Raw genomic sequence first — 17,767 nt, forward strand, 5'->3', positions numbered from 1 at the left:
TTATTAATATTGCTTCTTCATTGCTTATTTGACCCCTATGACAATCATTAAGTGTTGTACCACATGATTCTTGACAAATGTATATTTTATTTTATGTACGCTGAGAGAATATGCACCAAGACAAATTCCTTGTGTGTCCAATCACACTTGGCCAATAAATTCTATTCTATTCTATTCCTGCTTGAGCAGGGGGTTGGAATAGAAGACCTCCAAGGTCCTTTCCAACTCTATTCCGATTAAAAATCCATGGGGAAGCAAGATTCACTTCACTTATTGCAGTGATTCACTTAACAACCGTGGCAAGAAAGGTCATAAACGGAGCAACATTCCTTTAAGTGTCTCACTTAGCAATAGAAATTTTGGGCTCAATTGTGGTCGTAAGTCAAGGACTACCTATGTGGTCTCATATACCCATGCCCCAACATCCATTTTTACTAGCACCTCACATCAACCACCATGGATACACTGGCCTGTATGCTTTTTCCTTGTCGAAGGATCAAGAAATGGCCTTCCAGTGTGGCATAACACGCTGGCATGCTCGCCCACAATCTTATCAAAATCCTCTTTCCTCTGAACGGCAACCGACGGCCCTTGGCTTATCTCTATTTTTGTCTTTTTAAACTACTACTGCTCAAAACTTCACACCGGCCTGGGTTTTTTTTTAAGCAAAATAACTGTTTCATTTTCTATATAGGCCAAAGGGTTTGAGAACAATTCATTTTACACATTCTTCATTCATTTCACCAAGAGTGGGCCTTCTCCAGGTCCCGTCAACTAAACAATGTCGGTTGGCGGGCCCCAGGGGAAGAGCCTTCTCTGTGGCGGACCCGACTCTCTGGAACCAACTCCCCCCAGAGATTAGAACTGCCCCCACTCTCCTTGCCTTTCGTAAGCTCCTTAAAACCCACCTTTGTCGTCAGGCATGGGGGAACTGAGACATCTCCCCCGGGCATATACAATTTATGCATGGTATGTTTGTTTGTTTGTATGTATGTTTGCTTAGTAAATGGGTTTTTTAAAATATTTTAAATTATAATTTAGATTTGTCATGAATTGTTTTATTTTGTTGTGAGCTGCCCTGAGTCTGCGGAGAGGGGCGGCATACAAATCTAAATAATAAGTAAATAAATAAATAAAGACATTAGATCTGGCAGAATTCTGCATACAAGTCTAAAGCATAAATATTTCAATAGGTACATCATATTCATACACAATCCGGACTTTGAATCCTTAAATAAGGCTATTGCCATCTAGTTTATAGAAATATTATAGAAATACAAGTGAAGATTATATTCCACTTGGTTAAATTCTACATATACATCTTGAAATGAACCATGCTGTCTGATCAGTATTTAATATGAACATCCTTCTAGTCAATAAAGCATATTGCAGTTTCTTTTATGGATAAAAACTGACAAAATATCAGCCAGATACCAAACTTTGGGGAATTGACAGGAGGGGGGGGACACCCAAAATGCATTTATAATCAAGCAGTGAACAAAGTATCGAACCCAAATGTTTAAATGGCCGCTTCACATTTTAATTCTAGGAACAAAATTAATCTAAACACTGTTTTGGTGATGCCAAATCATTTTTCCATGAAATGTTTTAAAAGTTTGTTTAACCTCAGAGATGTGTAGACTTCAACTCACATAATTCTAGGAGTTGAAGTTCACAGAAACCTTGGAAACTTTTAAGATGTGTAGACTTCAACTCACATAATTCTGGAAGTCCACAGATCTTAAAAATTTCCACAGTTGGACACTCCGGGTTTATCGCAAAGGTTTTTTTGGAGGGGGGGTGGGGAAGTCTGTGAGTGTATGGCTTTAGGGGAAGAATTTGGGGAGGCCCTTATTAGGGGGGGTTCAGGAAAGAAAATGCAAATTGGGGGGAAACAAGTTTGCCTTGGAGGAGGTAGAAAAGTTGGGACGAGAGGTGTATTTAATTTGTGGCACATCGAGAATTAAAATGCATGGAATCATGCAATAACCTTGTTCCAATATAGGTAGTCCTCACCTTAACAACCACAATTAGGACCAGAATTTGTTGCCAAGACCATTCTTGCACCTGATTTTGCAACTGTTTTTGCCACAGTTAAGTGAATCCTGTTGTTAAGTGAACCTGGCTTTCCTCATTGACTTTCCTTGTCAGAAGCCGGTGGGAGAAGACTGCCAATGGCAATCACATGACCCCGGGAAGCTGCAACTGTCATAAATACAAAGTGTCTGAACGTTTATCATGTGACCACAGAACTACCCAATGATTCTAAGTGTGAGGAGCGGCCATAGGTCAGGTTTTTTTCAATGCCATAGTATCTTTGAGCAGATACTAAATGGATGGTTGTAAATTGAGGACTATCTTTAAAGCTTTTTTTTTTTTTATTAGCAGCTTGTTTCCCAGAAAGGATGAAAAAACAATATACACAACAAACTTAGTGAGTTGGTATAATTCTGTCATAGCTGAAATATGTCAATGCATATACTGTACTTAATTTTTTAATAATCAACATTTATAAATAAAATGATCTGTAAATGCAGAAATTTTAGTTTCGCCCATTGCTGTTTAAGCCTTGTCACTATTTTTAAATCTTGTATGAAGTACATTTTAAAGAATGCCTGAAAATCACTATAATTCTGAAAATCAGAATTATAAAAATCTATAAAACAAACCGTTTTAACTGCCTTGTACATGGTTATTATTCTCAAGCATGAGAATCAAACATATGAGATCAATAAATTTTATCTGAACAAAGTAATGGCTAGTGGTTATTTTCTATACTAAAAAAAATAGTCAATTCTTGTTTAGTTTTGTAGTTTTTATATTAGGTAAACCATTCTGGGAGCATTTGATGAAAAATTATACAGAAAATTAAACATCCTAAATAAATACTGGTACATCATTATCAATCACAGAAAAAACCCTCTGAAAACAAATATAAAGCCATCCCCAGACAAAAAAATACAGACAATTATATTGGTTAAACTATAATACATTTCTTAACACTGTACAAATCATTTCTGAATGAGCCACCCAGCCATACCACCATTTTATAGGAAATTCAGGGATTCGATAAAAAACAGCCTTGAGTCTTTGACTGAAAGGTAAACATTTTTAATTTTAATAGATGTCCTCATAAGTATGCCTGAATTACTTATACAGAAACACTGACATATTTTTGAAGTACTATTAGGATATTCCATTCAAGCTTTTAATTTCAAGAAATATTCAATCAAACTGATTAACAAGGACAAAATATTTGCAAATCTATTTGGCTTGAATATGTTTTAGTAGGCACTAAAATCCCTGCAGGTCTTCACTTCTGGGCTTTTGCCTAAGCAAATGTGTCACTTACTTTCTATGCTGAGAATGGTATTCAAGGCAACAGTTTATTTTGCAACGACACACATGGTTCAATACCCAGAATACGTATGTATTTTTAATCTCACAATACTTTAAATCATACAAAACAAAAGAGGATTCCATTTCACAATAATGCAACATTAACAAAATGACTTCTGTGAAAAGCAATTTAAAAAGGCATTTGCTTCTTTAAATACAATCACAGATAAATATGTGTCACAAATCTTTCCTCCTGTTGGCCGAATGCTGTATCAGCAATAGAAAAAGAGGAGCCACTCCCAAGAGAATGAATGAATGAATGAATTGTGGACAATAAATTGCTGCCGTTTAAAGATATTGAAGCATGATTAAAAATGGTGAAACTTGTCTATATTTTCATATTTCCGTTTATTATCTGGCCAGGACTACTACATTTAGAAGACTTGTAAGTATGGGATAATATCAAGAAATGAACTGGCAAAGAAATTAGTTCTCTGCAGGGCTGCAGCTGCCAGTTTCCTTGTAGATGCTCCTACCGACTTAGAGACATTCATACAGCAGATGTGACAACAGAATGGAGTACAGCTATTGCACATCAATTAAAAGAGAATTAAAATAGTCTTTGTAGCAATCCTAATTCTAGCTTGGGAAATTTTAGGTGTTACCAATTGCCTGATACATGAATAAAAGTTTGAACAATTTAGTCAATTTCAGAATATGAAAACATGAACTAGCAAATGCTTTTTTTAATGATGCCACTTTTCACACCAGTATATTTAATTACTCGCGAGATTGGATTAGTTGCTCAAAACATCAACGTTACCCTGTTCGGTGTTGGTTTTCAAAGTGAAATACAGCCAATGCCCTGTTACCTTGCTCCCTTTTTCTCATACTACCTTTTAAAATAAAGCAGGAAGGGTGGCCAGCAGCTGGTCCCGTCTCTTCTGCCCATGACAGCTGTATCCACTTCAGCATAAAGAAAAACAAGGATGCTAAATATACACATACTTCATTAAACAGCAAGGTTTCACAAAGAAAATCTTGCGGTTGAACAACACATAAGGATTGCAACAGATTTTGAGAATTTTGAATTTCATTCATAGGAGAAATATTCACGTTTCTAATCAGCGGTGGGCTACAAGCCAGAACGCTAAATTGCGTTCGCTGCCGCGGCTCGTACGTTCTTGCGAGACCAGTGCAATTTTGCTGCTGCACCTTGCGAGACCAGTGCGATTTTGTTGCTGCACCTGTGGAGGTAGCAAAATTGTGTCCGTGTTTCGGGGAGGTTTTTACCTGCTGCTCCGTGCGCGAGTGTACTACCTCCACAGATGCAGCAGCAAAATCGCACTGGTCCCGCAAGAACTTACGAGCCGCGTTAGCGTTCCGGCTCGTAGCCCACCGCTGTTTCTAATTCAAGTCAAAATAAGAGGGAGCCTCCTTTCTGGGGGCAAGTGATTTTTCCAGGTTTAATATTCTTTGTGAAACCTCACTTTACATTATTTCACAACCCTTGTTCCCCATTTTACAGAAGTTTAAACATAAAGCTCGACAGTTGACGCAGGGAAAGCGTATGTGCTGGCCCCCAAACCAGCATGAGCTTGTCAGCAGAAAATCTTCCTCCACCCTAGACAGGAACAGTTGCATAAATGTGTGGGGGAGAATATATATTTGTTTATTTACTTTTTCCTTTTCAATTTTTGAAAACTTTCAATCTGGCATGCCACTTTCATTTTAGTACAATTTAGCAAAGTGCAGATCCCACTTTAAGAGACCAGCATGAAACAAAACTAAACAAAATTTCACTAGAGTAAAGTATTTCTAGGTAGTCTTCAAAATGCATGCAGCAATGTAATGATAGAACACCAATATTGCTAGAACAATCTGTAGGCTTATTTGCTTCCTTGCAGATAAGGACACATTATATAGTATATGGACCAATTATGGTATATGGACAAATAATCGATCTGTTAACTGGGAAAAATTATAGCAATTGCCTCTTCACTAAACACTGTCAAAACTGCAAAACTCAGTAGTTTATTCCAGTAGAAAAACCCAAGTTCTAAAGTAAATGTTGAGGTATATTTTATTTTTTTAAAGATATACTCACATTGTCTCAGTCAAAACAAAAAAAAGGTTTTAATTCCCCCCTTTCTCCACACGACATATTGCTAAATGTACATTTAGCAGCATTTCCCCTCATCCAGCCCCCAATCTTAATCTATTATTTTGAAATATTACATTAAAATAGTTTCTACAAGTGACTTTATTGGGAACATGTTGAAAATTTAGAATGACAGAAGAAAGTAGTGCTTAAATTACTTGAAACTTGATTGATAGAAATTAATCAATTTTTGGAACTTCCTTCAGACTTACTTCTAACCCCTGGACCAGACCAAATGTTGTTGTTTTTTTGTAAAGAAAAACAGGCTATGTACAAATGCAAACTGCCCGATACCACATTATGGGAATATTATGGATCCTTACCAGGTTGCGAGGTGGTAAACGACTGTTCTTTTAACCCCTACACAACGGAGCCTGGCAGGGCAAGCACCTAAAAGAGAAACTGTCAGAAAAGTTTAATAGTAATGTATAACAGAGGCTTTACAGTTTTCACATGCATGTTTGTTTGTTGTTTCAAACTACCTGCTGTGCATTCTATTACTTATTTGGATGTTAAGTTTCTCTCCAGCGAAGACGTTGAAGTTTTACGCATTTTGTTTTGCAGCTTCGGGGTTTTTTTAAGCAACAGACCCGGCTAGATTTTTTTATATTTTTTAAATCTCTTCCCACTATTTATTATTCATTTCATGGGAACCTGAAGCAGCTACCTCTGCCCTTTTGGGGCTGTTCTTACCACCACTGTTTTATCTCCTTTCTCCATGGTGCAATTTCAGCGACAAGAGCCGTTTTGATCAATGCGCCTGCAGAAAACATTTCAGCCACAACACCGCTGGGCGTCCTGGACGCCACCCCACACTGACACAACAAGATGATCCTCTAACACAAAAAAAAGAGAGAGATGGGGGGGAAGTTTTGCATTTCTTCCCCCCACCCTTCCAATAAACAAAGGCGGCTCTAACCAAAGAAGCCAGCTTTCTCTCATCACTTTACCCCCATTTATCTCTGGTTCCTTTTCTTTTATTATTATTATATTTTACATTCCTCTTCCTCTCCTCTTTCTCTCTCTCTCTCTCTCTCTTAACTGCATCTTCCGCCAGCAACCCCTGGTATGATGGCAGCAGGCAGACACCTGGATTATGGCGGGTGTATAGATATTATATATATTTTTTTTAAATTTCTGCGTAGGCTCGAAGAAGTGGAAATACTTGACCCTACATTTTGGAGAGCAAGGAGGAAGCAGCAGCAAGAGGAGGAAGAAGAGGAGAAGAAGCAGCGGCGGCGGCCAAAGTCTCCGAGCTGGCCGCCCGCTTGGCGCATAGAGAGCAAAACTCCACCGAAAGGTGGTCGCGGTCCACGTGGAGGCAAACGCCGCCGGGGATGGAGGCCGAAGACGCCGACGAGGAGGAGGAGGAAGAGGGGAGCTTCTCCGTCGGTTCTTCCGCCGGGATGGGGAGCGCGTAATCGTGGTCGCCGTTCTCGCCGCAGGCTCCGGCCGCCGTCTCTCGGAAGAGGCTGGTGCTGATCCTCATGCGGAGACCCAGGCTGCCGTTGCCGTCGCCGCCGCCGGCCAAGCGTCCGAGCAAGCGGCCCAAAGCGCTCTGGTTGGCCAGCACGGCCCTCAGGTAGCCCGTCTCCCGCTCCAGGTCGCGCAGGCGTCGGCAGAGGCCCCGGTTGCGGTCGCGCAGCTGACGGTTCTCGGCCGCCAGGCCTTGCAGCCGCGCCTCCAGGCCCTGCACGTAGAGCTTCTTCTTCTGCCGGTTCAGGCGAGCTGCCGCCGCCGCTTTCAGTCGGTTGCTGCTGCCCGGCCGCGTCGTCCTAGAAGAACTGGAAGGCTGCTCGTCCGGCGGGCTCGCCCCGCCCCAGTAGGCCGGAGGGGAAGCCTCGCAGTCTTCGCCGCCCACCGCCGCTTCCAGCCAGGCGTCCAGCTCCAGGCCCGCGGGCAAGAGTAGGTCGGCATCGTCCGGGTCTTCCAGGGAATCCTCCGTCATCGCCACCGCCGCTTGGGTCTCCTCCTCAGGCCGCCGCTCGGCCCCCGGGCTTGGAAGCGAGCAGGCCGCGACCGCCTCTCCGGGTTTTCCTTGCCCCGACGAGGCCGCTAAGAGCTGGGCCAAGCTGTGGCGCATAATAGCGGAGACGACGGGGCCCGGCCGTCGTCCCCGGATGCCTCCGAGGCGGGCCCGGGTTGCGGTGAGGCCTTCCGCCGCTCTCTCCGAAGAGGGGGGGGGAGGGGGAAAGGGGGGGAGGAGAGGCGGCGGCGGCGGCCTTCACTTTCACCTCACGCCTCGCCCGGTTTTTCTTTTCCTCTCACGCGGCGGCCTATCTGCCCGCCTCGCTCGCGCGCTCTCTCTCTCTCTCTCTCTCCCTTGCCACGACGACTGCGCATGCTCCGGCGCGCTCCGCAGGAGCATTCTGGGAGTAAAAGTCCGGCAAGCTGGGGAGGGGCGCGGTAAAGAGGCGTGGCTTCAGGCTGGCTGTTGTGGGTGGGGTTTTTTTAAACGCTATCTGGAGTACTGGGTCAATGGCGCGCGGGGGGAAGTTTGCTTTCTAGGCGCCACGAGCTTTGCAGCTCAAATCGGTAACTGACTAGTAGCCAAGCCCTGGCTGTTCGGATAGGGCTCGTTCCCAAAGTGCTTTTGTAAAAGCCTTTCTTTGTTCTTCAGAAAAGCTGTCTCTTGCCTTCTTTCCTTTTCAACTCTTTCTTCATTTTCTTTCTTTCCTTCAGTTTGTTGGTGTATTTATTTATTTATTTTGTCCAATACACAATGAGGGTTTTAGTGGGTATACAGTATATCTATATACACATAGTAAAATACATGATGAAGGTTATAGAGGAGATACTCATAGTAAAATATATCTCAGAAATAATAGAAAAGAAGATATAGTAATAGAACATATCAATGAAAGAATAGAAGAAGAGATATAGGAATAGAAGAAGGGAATAGGAGATATAGGAGAGCAATAGGACAGGGGACGGAAGGCACTCTAGTGCAGTTGTACTCGCCCCTTACTGACCTCTTAGGAATCTGGATAGATCAACCATGGATAATCTAAGGGTAAAGTGTTGGGGGTTTGGGGATGACACTATGGAGTCCGGTAATGAGTTCCACGCTTCGACAACTCGGTTACTGAAATCGTATTTTTTTACAGTCAAGTTTGGAGCGGTTAATATTAAGTTTAAATCTGTTGTGTGCTCTTGTGTTGTTGTGGTTGAAGCTGAAGTAGTCGCCGACAGGCAGGACATTGCAGCATATGATCTTGTGGGCAATACTTAGATCTTGTTTAAGGCGTCTTAGTATTGGTTGGACAATGTGATGGGCAGGTGAGTGTCGGGTGTGGCAAACCAGAAGCTTTCAGATTCAGGTTTTCCCAGATGTGCCAATATGACATCTCTAATCAAATGGAACTTTTGAGCCTAGCCTAGGAGGGGCGGCATACAAATCCAATAAATAATAATAATAATGAAGTGGAGATAACAAACCCTTAAGAGACACCATGGAAAAATATTTAACAGGGATGAAAAGAAAAGAGGAGAGAGATGGAGATAATGAGACAAACTTAAGTCTCCCGAAAGCTAAGAGGAGGAAATATGACAAAGAGTATGTAGTGCTTGGCTTTATTGTAACTACGGTGGGAGACGAGGAAATACCAGTATGCTTACTGTGTCTAAACATGTTGGCAGCGGACAGCATGAAGCCAAATAAATTAAGGTGTCACTTAAACACATTACACCCCAATCACGCTGATAAGCCACTTGAGTATTGATATTGATATTGCAAACAATCGTCCCAGTGGAAAATTGGGGATGCACGAAATGTTTACTTCTTGCAGAAAATAATTGAGAAGCACTGATTTAAGGTGAGAGATTAAGGTTTTGCTTTGATTATCAGTTGCCTCATGTTCAGAGTTTCATTGAAATTTATCAGATTCTGAGCGGCACCAAAACCTAAAAGCAGCCATCAATAAACTAATAGCCTTTCGGCAGTATCTTAAAATGCATTTTGTGTTAACCCAAGTGACTCCTGGACAAGCGTAAGCATGTTGTATGACTTTATAACTTGGATTTTTTTTAGAGCAATTTTATAATAGAAACATAAAAGATTGATGGCAGAGAAAGAACTCATGGTCCATCTAGTCTGCCCTTGTACTGTTTCCTGTATTTTATCTTAGGAGGGATAGATGTTTATCCCAGGCATGTTTAAATTAAGTTACTGTGGATTTATCAACCACGTCTGCTGGAAGTTTGTTCCAAGCATCTACTACTCTTTCAGTCAAATAATGTTTTCTCGCGTTGCTTCTGATCTTTCTCCCAACTAACCTCCGATTGTGCCCCAATGTTCTTGTGTTCACTTTCCTATTAAAAACACTTCCCTCCTGAACCTTATTTAACCCTTAACATATTTAAATGTTTCGATCATGTCCCCCCTTTTCCTTCTGTCCTCCAGACTATACAGATTGAGTTCATGAAGTCTTTCCTGATACTTTTTATGCTTAAGACCTTCCACCATTCTTGTAGCCCGTCTTTGGACCCGTTCAATTTTATCAATATCTTTGTATAGTTGAGGTCTCCAGAACACAGTATTCCAAATGTGGTCTAATTGGGCTTAGAATTATTTTCGTACTGTTTTTTATATGTTGTGAGCCGCCCTGAGTCTTCAGAGAAGGGCGGCATATAAGTCTAAATAAATAATAAATAAATGTTAGAAATGGCACGAGGCTTAAATGCAAAAAATCTCTGCTTGAGACTGTTGTGGTTAGCTCTGGCCCAGCTCCTGCCCCAAGGAATGTGCAGGTGAATGTGGGGGAAACATCCACATGCCGCAGGCCTGTTTTGCTCCCAGTAGAATCTGACGACGAAGACTCCTCTGACCAAGGAAGCGTGAGTGACAGGGAAGAGGGGAGTTTGGCAAACAGCCCAGGAAGAGATCAATCATCTGTATCATCCCTGGATTCTGAACATGAATTAATGACACATCCACGCATGTGTAGAGTGATGCATAGGAGACAACAACTGAAGAATTATTACAAGAGAAAATGAGGCCACCTGTGGTTGGATGGGGCTGCTGTAATTAGTGCTACAGGTAAAAGTGCAGCTTGGTGTTTTAGCCTCATGGCAGTTTATCTGGTTCATTGTTTCATCAGAATCGTGGTTTTTGTGCTGTTCAAGATTCGGTGTGGACTCTCTGGACTTTAGAATTGGGCTCAATTTCCCAGTTATTGGGTGAGCAATTGGATTGCATTTAACCTGTGCCTTGTGTGTACCAGAAAATCCCTTTGACATTTAAAAAGGGAGCTGTTTCTGTTTTTCTGTTTATAAAAACTTTTGGGTTTTCCCTTTTATCGTGTGGTGTGTGTCTTCCTGGACTAATTACCCTGTAATTACGAGCGGTTGAAACACGCCGGCAGAACAGAGACCAGAAAGCGTCATTATCTCGACACATTTATTTGAAAGTTATTCTAAATATTCAGCATCTCTCTGGGCTGCAGTCGCAACCCCCTACGAGTGATCCATCTATCTAACTCTAAATAAAAGATGTTATATTTATCAGCTAGGTTGGAGAGGGGCGGGAAGCACCCCAATAGCTGTTAAAGAGGCGAGTCTTCCTTTAAAAGAAGGCTTCAGATGGACAGAGGTGCCCGTTACGCCATAAAATGGCGTAATTTGGTATTTAGCTCTTTCTCTTTGTTCAGCAATTCGGTGCTGTGTTTTCGGTAAGCTTCGAAATGCATCCGCAGCTCGGAGTAAGCTTGTTCCGTCCCTTCGAGACGCCGCTTTAAGTCTCGAACTCGGAGGTTGCTATCCACCATGGCGGCTTCCGTCTCGAACCGTAGCTCGGCGGCCTGCTTGGCCTTCTCCATATCCTCCGCCTTTTTCTCCAGCTCGCTGATCTCCCGTTGTTTTTCCTGAAGCACCTTGCCTCTCTCCATTGCCAGATTCAACAAGTCCTCCTTCTCCTGCGCCAGGACCTCTACCTTGGCTTGCAGGGTGCTTTCGGTTTCCCGCAGCTGCCGCTCCGTTTGTTGCAGCTGGTCCAGGGTCGGTTTCTGCTTCTTCTCAAGGGCGTCCAGTTGCCTTTTCAAGGAGGCGATCTCCTTGGTGTAGACTCTGGTTTGTTCCCTCTGGCTTTCCAGAAGTTCTTTCTCGCGTTCTTCAGCAGAACGACAGCGTTGTTGATACGCTTTCTTCAAGGCCTCCGTTTCGGTGGAAAGTTTCTTGAACTCCGAAGAAAGCCGGACCAGTTCTACTTCTTTGTCTTTCAACGGTTGGCTGAAGAGGCTTTCGTTTTCTTGACGCAGGCGGCCGTTTTCTTCTCGGAGCTGCTTATTCTGACGTTTGTGTTCATCTTTGAAGCGAATCATTTCCTCGTGGTTGGCCGCCAAGTCCATAAAGCGCTGCTCCAAGTGTTGAATACGCCGCGTCTGGTTCTCCAACCTCAAAGAGTCGCACGTTTTGGTCTGTTCCAGCTCGGCGTTGATCTGCTCCAGCGCCTTGCAGCGCAAGAGTTGGTCGTCGGCTCTTTTCTTGAGGATACAGATCAACTGAGACTGTTCGTTGAGGCGCGAGCGCAACAGGGCCTTTTCGCCCTTCTCCTCGTCAGGAAGACCGTGGAGCTTTTCCAACTGGTCGAAAGGATCCCCCATGCTCCATTCCAGCTCTCCTTCCATCTCTTTGGGTATTGTCGGACTCTTCCCGTCCTGAGGCATATCAAGAAAACGATATATTTTTCCCACCTCTTGCTGTTTCAAACCACAGGTTCCCCTCAGTGGCTTCCTTCAGGTGAACATTCAAAAATTCTGAACTGCCCTTCAGAAGTTCAATGGATCGAAATGGCAGTTGGTGGAAAAATTCCGAGAATTCTGTGACATCACAAGCTTAGAAGGTCCCGGTTGTCCAGAACTTTCTTTCTTCTCTCTCCTGATTCAATGGCCATCCTTTTGAATAGAATATAATTCTTTATTGACCCAGTGTGATTGCACACACAAGGAATTTGTCTTTGGTGCATATGCTCTCAATGTACATAAAAGAAAATATAGATTTGTCAAGAATCATGAGGTAAAAAACACTTAATGATTGCCATAGGGGTCAAATTAGCAATGAGGAAACAATATTAATAAAAATCTTAAGGATACAAGCAACAAGTTACAGCCATACAGTCATGTGGGAGGAAATGGGTGATAGGAATGATGGGAAAAAACTAGTAGTAATAGTAGTGCAGACTTAGTAAATAGTTGGACAGTGTTGAGGGAATTATTTGTTTAGCAGAGTGATGGCGTCCAGGAAAAAAACTGTTCTTGTGTCTAGTTTTCTTGGTGTGCAGTGCTTTTTGAGGGTAGGAGTTGAAACAATTTGTGTCCAGGATGTGAGGGGCCTGTAAATATTTTCACAGCCCTTGCATTGTCACATCTGTTTGTGCTCAAGAGAGAAATGATGCAACTCTTCGACCTACTGGGGAAGAAAGAGACAGCATGAATTCAATACTAGATGGCTACTAAATATGGGCATGGCTAGTTTAATGAAAAGAAGGACCAGGGGAGACATGATAGCAGCGTTCCAATATCTCAGGGGCTGCCACAAAGAAGAGGGAGTCAACGTATTCTCCAAAGCACCTGAGAACAAGAAGCAGTGGGTGGAAACTAAACAAGGAGAGAAGCAACTTAGGACCAAGGAGACATTTCCTGACAGAACAATTAATCAATGGAACAACCTGCCTCTAGAAGTTGTGAATGCTCCAAACACTGGAAGTTTTTAAGCAGATGTTGGATAACCATCTGTCTGAAGTAGTGTAGGGTTTCCTGCCTAAGCCAGGGGGTTGGACTAGAAGACCTCCAAGGTCCCTTCCAACTCTGTTGTTATTATTATTAAGATTTTAATTTGAATCATTTCTTCGTATCAGTCAATTCACAACAAATAGGCAATCACTGATCCAGAGACATTATTTCTACAAGCAAGGTTTGTCTGGGGCCAGGAATCTGTATGAGCAGCTTCTGATGTGAACTCTGCCCTAGACGTGCCAGCTTATAATTTTTTTATTTTTTTGCACTTAGACATATACTGCTTCACGGTGCTTTTACAGCTCTCTCTAAGCGGTTTGCAGAGTCAGCATCTTGCCCCCAATAATCTGGGTCCTCATTTTACCCACCTCGGAAGGATGGAAGAAGGCTGAGTCGACCTTGAGCCTGGTGAGATTTGAACTGGTGAACTACAGCCAGCAGAAACAGCTTGCAGTACTGCACTCTAACCCCTGCGCCACCAAGGCTCTTTTAGAATCAGTTTCTTGTGTATACAAGTACAAAACATTAATTTTGTACATGTATAGAAGGAAAAGGACAGAAGGGAAAGTGGGGACATGATCAAAACATTTAAATACGTTAAGGGATTAAATAAAGTTGAGGAGGGAAGCGTTTTAATAGGAAAGTGAACACAAGAACAAGGGGGCACAATCTGAGGTTAGTTGGGGGAAAAGATCAGAAGCAACGTGAGAAAATATTATTTGACTGAAAGAGTAGTAGATGCTTGGAACAAACTTCCAGCAGACGTGGTTGGTAAATCCACAGTAACTGAATTCAAACATGCCTGGGATAAACATAGATCCATCCTAAGACAAAATACAGGAAATAGTATAAGGGCAGACTAGGTGAACCATGAGGTCTTTTTCTGCTCTCTACTTTCGTGAGTTGTGAGAGCTCTGGAAATAGAGAAAATTGTTGTCACTTCCTTTCTGCATCTAGCTTGGGGTTTTCTGTCCCAAATTCTGTAATCAAATCTGACTCTGTAGTTTTCAAACTACAAAGATGCCCCCGGTTGAAGCTCTACTCAAGGAAACCCTTCAAGGAAGCAATATATTGTATACAGTGATCCCCCGCTCGTTGCGAGGGTTCCGTTCCAGGACCCCCCGCAACGAGCGGGTTTTCGCGAAGTAGCGCTGCGGAAGTAAAAACACCATCTGCGCATGTGCAGATGGTGTTTTTAACTTCCACAGCGCTAGCGAGGAACCGAAGATTGGGGGCGGGGCGGCTGTTTTAAAACATCGCCGCCGGCATGAGGGGCTTCCTAGCAGCCCCCCAAACCCGGGCTGGGGGTCCGGGGGGGGCTGGCAAGCCCCCCATGCCGGCGGCGACATTTTAAAACAGTCGCCCCGCCCCCAATCTTCGGCTCCTCGCTAGCGGGCAGGCAGGCGGCGGACAAGCCGTTCGCTGGCGCTCGCTCTCGCCGCTTTCGAGCTGAGTCCTGAAGCGAATTCGCTTCAGGACTCAGCTGGAAAGCGGCGAGAATGAACGGCAAGGGCGGGCGGCAGCGAGGAGTTTGCGTGGGTGGTGGGGAAACTCCTTGCTGATGCCCGCTGCTCGCCCTCCCGCCAGCAAGAGGGGGAAGACCCAGGGAAGCCGCCCAGCAGCTGATCTGCCGGGCGCCATCTATGCATGCGTGCCCATAGAAAAAAGGGCACGCATGCGCAGATGGTGTTTTGACTTCCGGGTTGAAAAATCGCAAATTACCCTGTTCGCAATGGTCGGGGACGCAATAACCGGGGGATCACTGTAGTTTGGATATTATTATTTTTTAAACAGAAGGTAACCTCCAGATAAATGTCCCCATGCAGCTTTTCCTTTTCTCTTAGCAAATATTTAACTCTTTTTTTTGTCTAATCAAGTCTGCATACTAGACTTCCTTGTTCAACAATGAAAGATCCCATTCAATCTGTATATTATAACAGGGGAGGGAGCAGGCGTCCGGTTCAGTTACAGAATAGATGGAGGGAAAATAAACACTCCAGTGTTTCACGCTCACACAGAATATAGAACATAAAATAATTGGACTGTAGGGACCTTGGAGGTCTTCTAGTCCAACCCCCCCCCCCGCCTATGGCAGGAGATCCTCTATAACAGTGTTTTTCAACCAGTGTGCCATGGCACACTAGTGTGCCGCGAGACATGGTCAGGTGTGCCGCGAAGCTCAGAGACAGAAAGAAAGAAAGAGAGAAAGAAAGCAAGAGAGAGAGAAAGAAAGAAAGCAAGAGAGAGAAAGAGTGAGCGAGAGAGAAAGAGAACGAGAGAGAGAAAGCAAGAGAGAAAGAGAACAAGAAAAAGAGAGAGAGAGAGAAAGCAAGAGAGAGAAAGAGAAAGAGGGAGGGAAGGAGAGAGAGAAAGACATAGAGGTAGGGAGGGAGAGAGAAAGAGCAAAAAAGAGGAAGGAAGGAAGGAAGAGAAAGAAAGAGGGATGGAGAGAGAAAAAAAGAAAGATGGGGAAAGAGGGAGGGAGAGAGAAATAGAGCGAAAGGGAGGAAGAGAGAGAGAGAGAATTTTTTTGTCCAAACTTTTTTAGCAGTCCCCCCACCCCCCGCTCAATGTGCCCCAGGGTTTCGTAAATGTAAAAAATGTGCCGCGGCTCAAGAAAGGTTGAAAATCACTGCTCTATAATTCCACATAAGTGACTGTGCCCAGTCTCTTCTTAATAATCAGCTCCCTCCAGAGATTAGAACTGCCCCCACCCTCCTTGCCTTTCGTAAACTCCTTAAAACCCACCTCTGTCGTCAGGCGTGGGGGAACTGAAACATCTTCCCCTGCCTATGTAGTTCTTTGTGTATGATATGACTGTATGTATATTTTTATATATACAGTGGTACCTCGGTTCTCGAACGCTTTGGTTCTCATACATGTCGAATACTGAACAAAATTTTCGGCAAAAATTTGCTTTGGAATCTGAACAAAAATTCAGATACCAAACAGCCACATAAAATTTTGTTTATTATCCTAAATGTTACCGCTGGGGGCGACTGCAATTCCGGCAGCTTCAGGGGGCTGAGGAGCTCTATAAGCACTCCAAGCTGCAGGAAGGGTGGGGGCGGCTGCAATCCCGGCAGCTTCGGGGGGCTCCTTTCCTCAGTGCTTCGTCTTGTTACCTGTAAGCAGCTGCACCATCTTCCTCCTTCCCGGGGGCGGCAACGCCGGCGGCTTCCCTTAGAGTAGCAACAGCGCCGGGAACGTCACGTGATGAAGGGAAGCCGCCAGAGCCGTCTGAGCAGTTGCCGCCGCTCCAGTAGCTTCCCTTCATTACGTGACGTTCCCGGCACTGTTGCTACTCGAAGGGAAGCCGCCGTCGTTGCCGCCGCCGGGAAGGAGGAAGTTGGTGCAGCTGCTTACAGGTAACAAGACGAAGCACTGAGGAAAGGAGCCCCCCGAAGCTGCCGGGATTGCAGCCGCCCCCACCCTTCCTGCAGCTTGGAGCGCTTATAGAGCTCCTCAGCCCCCTGAAGCTGCCGGGATTGCAGCCGCCCTCGGCGGTAACATTTATCCCATAGGAAATAAAGAAAATAGATTTAATTGGTTCCCAGCGAGTCAACAGGGGCTGGGAACCAATTAAATCCATTTCCATTATTTCCTATGGGATAAATTAATTCGGTACTTGACCAAATCGTTTCTCAACCACACTTCTGGAACGAATTGTGGTCGAGAACCGAGGTACCACTGTATATATATATATATATATATATATTGGGGTTTCTTGTTTTTTAGACTTTTTAAATGTATTATTGTTATTTTAGATTCTAACTATTGGATTTGTCATTATATATTGTTTTCATCATTGCTGTAAGCCGCCCCAAGTCTACGGAGAGGGGCGGCATACAAATCTAATAAATAAATAATAACTAACTATTTTTTTTTAAATATAATTTTTATTGATTTTTTAATTTTACAAAAAGCAAAAACATAAAACATAATAGTGTGCCATCACCAAACAAGAAAATAAAAATTCCCTTCACCAGGGAAAATTCAATTCTCTATCCTTCATTTACTTCATCTCTGGGTTACATTATTCTTTATAAAGTGATTGAATTTTACTTCTTACATTTGCATTGCTTACTAACTAACTAACTAACTAGCTAACTTCCAGTGAGGGAACACTCACAACTTCTGGAGGCAAGCTGTTCCTCTGATTAATTGTCGTCACCAAGAGGAAATTTCTCCTTATTTTGAATTTTCCAAGTTAAATTTCTGAAGAACATTGTATACTCCCCATTATTAAACAAGATCAGGACATGAGACTCATTAACATTAATGCAAACTCGTCTGAATTTTGTATGTGTCTTCATTTTTGTCAATGCTTGAGTTAAAGGTCCTGGATTTGGTCATTCTTACATACTGCCCTTTCATTTCAAGAATCATTAGAAAGAAAGAAAGATTACCTTAGATCAGGAAAGTCCCTCCTTACCATGTTTTTTAATTCTCTGACTCTCTTGGACCGACACTCCTCTCGAGTTTTTCATCTCCCTGGAAACCCAGACCGCAACAGAAGTCTTGCTGTTCCTTTTAG

The 17,767-nt window shown here is 43.4% G+C and overlaps 2 protein-coding genes across 6 annotated transcripts; both read right to left on the reverse strand.

Annotated features, from left to right (window-relative positions):
• Nucleotides 1-3,095: 3,095 nt before the first annotated feature.
• On the reverse strand, nucleotides 3,096-7,880 carry CREBZF (CREB/ATF bZIP transcription factor). Of its 2 annotated transcripts, none has more exons than XM_070749587.1 (3): nucleotides 6,676-7,880; nucleotides 5,824-5,902; nucleotides 3,096-4,305 (listed from the first exon to the last, which is right to left on the reverse strand). In XM_070749587.1, the coding sequence occupies exons 1-2, from the start codon at nucleotides 7,581-7,583 to the stop codon at nucleotides 5,854-5,856; spliced, it is 957 nt and encodes a 318-aa protein (XP_070605688.1). In that variant the 5' UTR covers nucleotides 7,584-7,880; the 3' UTR covers nucleotides 3,096-4,305; nucleotides 5,824-5,853. The 2 variants fall into 2 exon arrangements, with proteins under 2 accessions (XP_070605688.1, XP_070605685.1); XM_070749584.1 differs by having other exon boundaries at nucleotides 3,096-4,963.
• Nucleotides 7,881-10,884: 3,004 nt separating this feature from the next.
• On the reverse strand, nucleotides 10,885-17,767 carry CCDC89 (coiled-coil domain containing 89). Of its 4 annotated transcripts, none has more exons than XM_070751633.1 (2): nucleotides 17,666-17,767; nucleotides 10,885-12,904 (listed from the first exon to the last, which is right to left on the reverse strand). In XM_070751633.1, exon 2 carries the CDS (start codon nucleotides 12,160-12,162, stop codon nucleotides 11,098-11,100), a length of 1,065 nt encoding a protein of 354 aa, XP_070607734.1. In that variant the 5' UTR covers nucleotides 12,163-12,904; nucleotides 17,666-17,767; the 3' UTR covers nucleotides 10,885-11,097. The 4 variants fall into 4 exon arrangements, with proteins under 4 accessions (XP_070607734.1, XP_070607735.1, XP_070607736.1 ...); XM_070751634.1 differs by having other exon boundaries at nucleotides 10,885-12,901; nucleotides 17,666-17,735; XM_070751635.1 differs by having other exon boundaries at nucleotides 17,640-17,734.

Source organism: Erythrolamprus reginae, chromosome 4 (assembly GCF_031021105.1).
Source record: "Erythrolamprus reginae isolate rEryReg1 chromosome 4, rEryReg1.hap1, whole genome shotgun sequence".
NCBI lineage: Eukaryota > Metazoa > Chordata > Lepidosauria > Squamata > Dipsadidae > Erythrolamprus > Erythrolamprus reginae.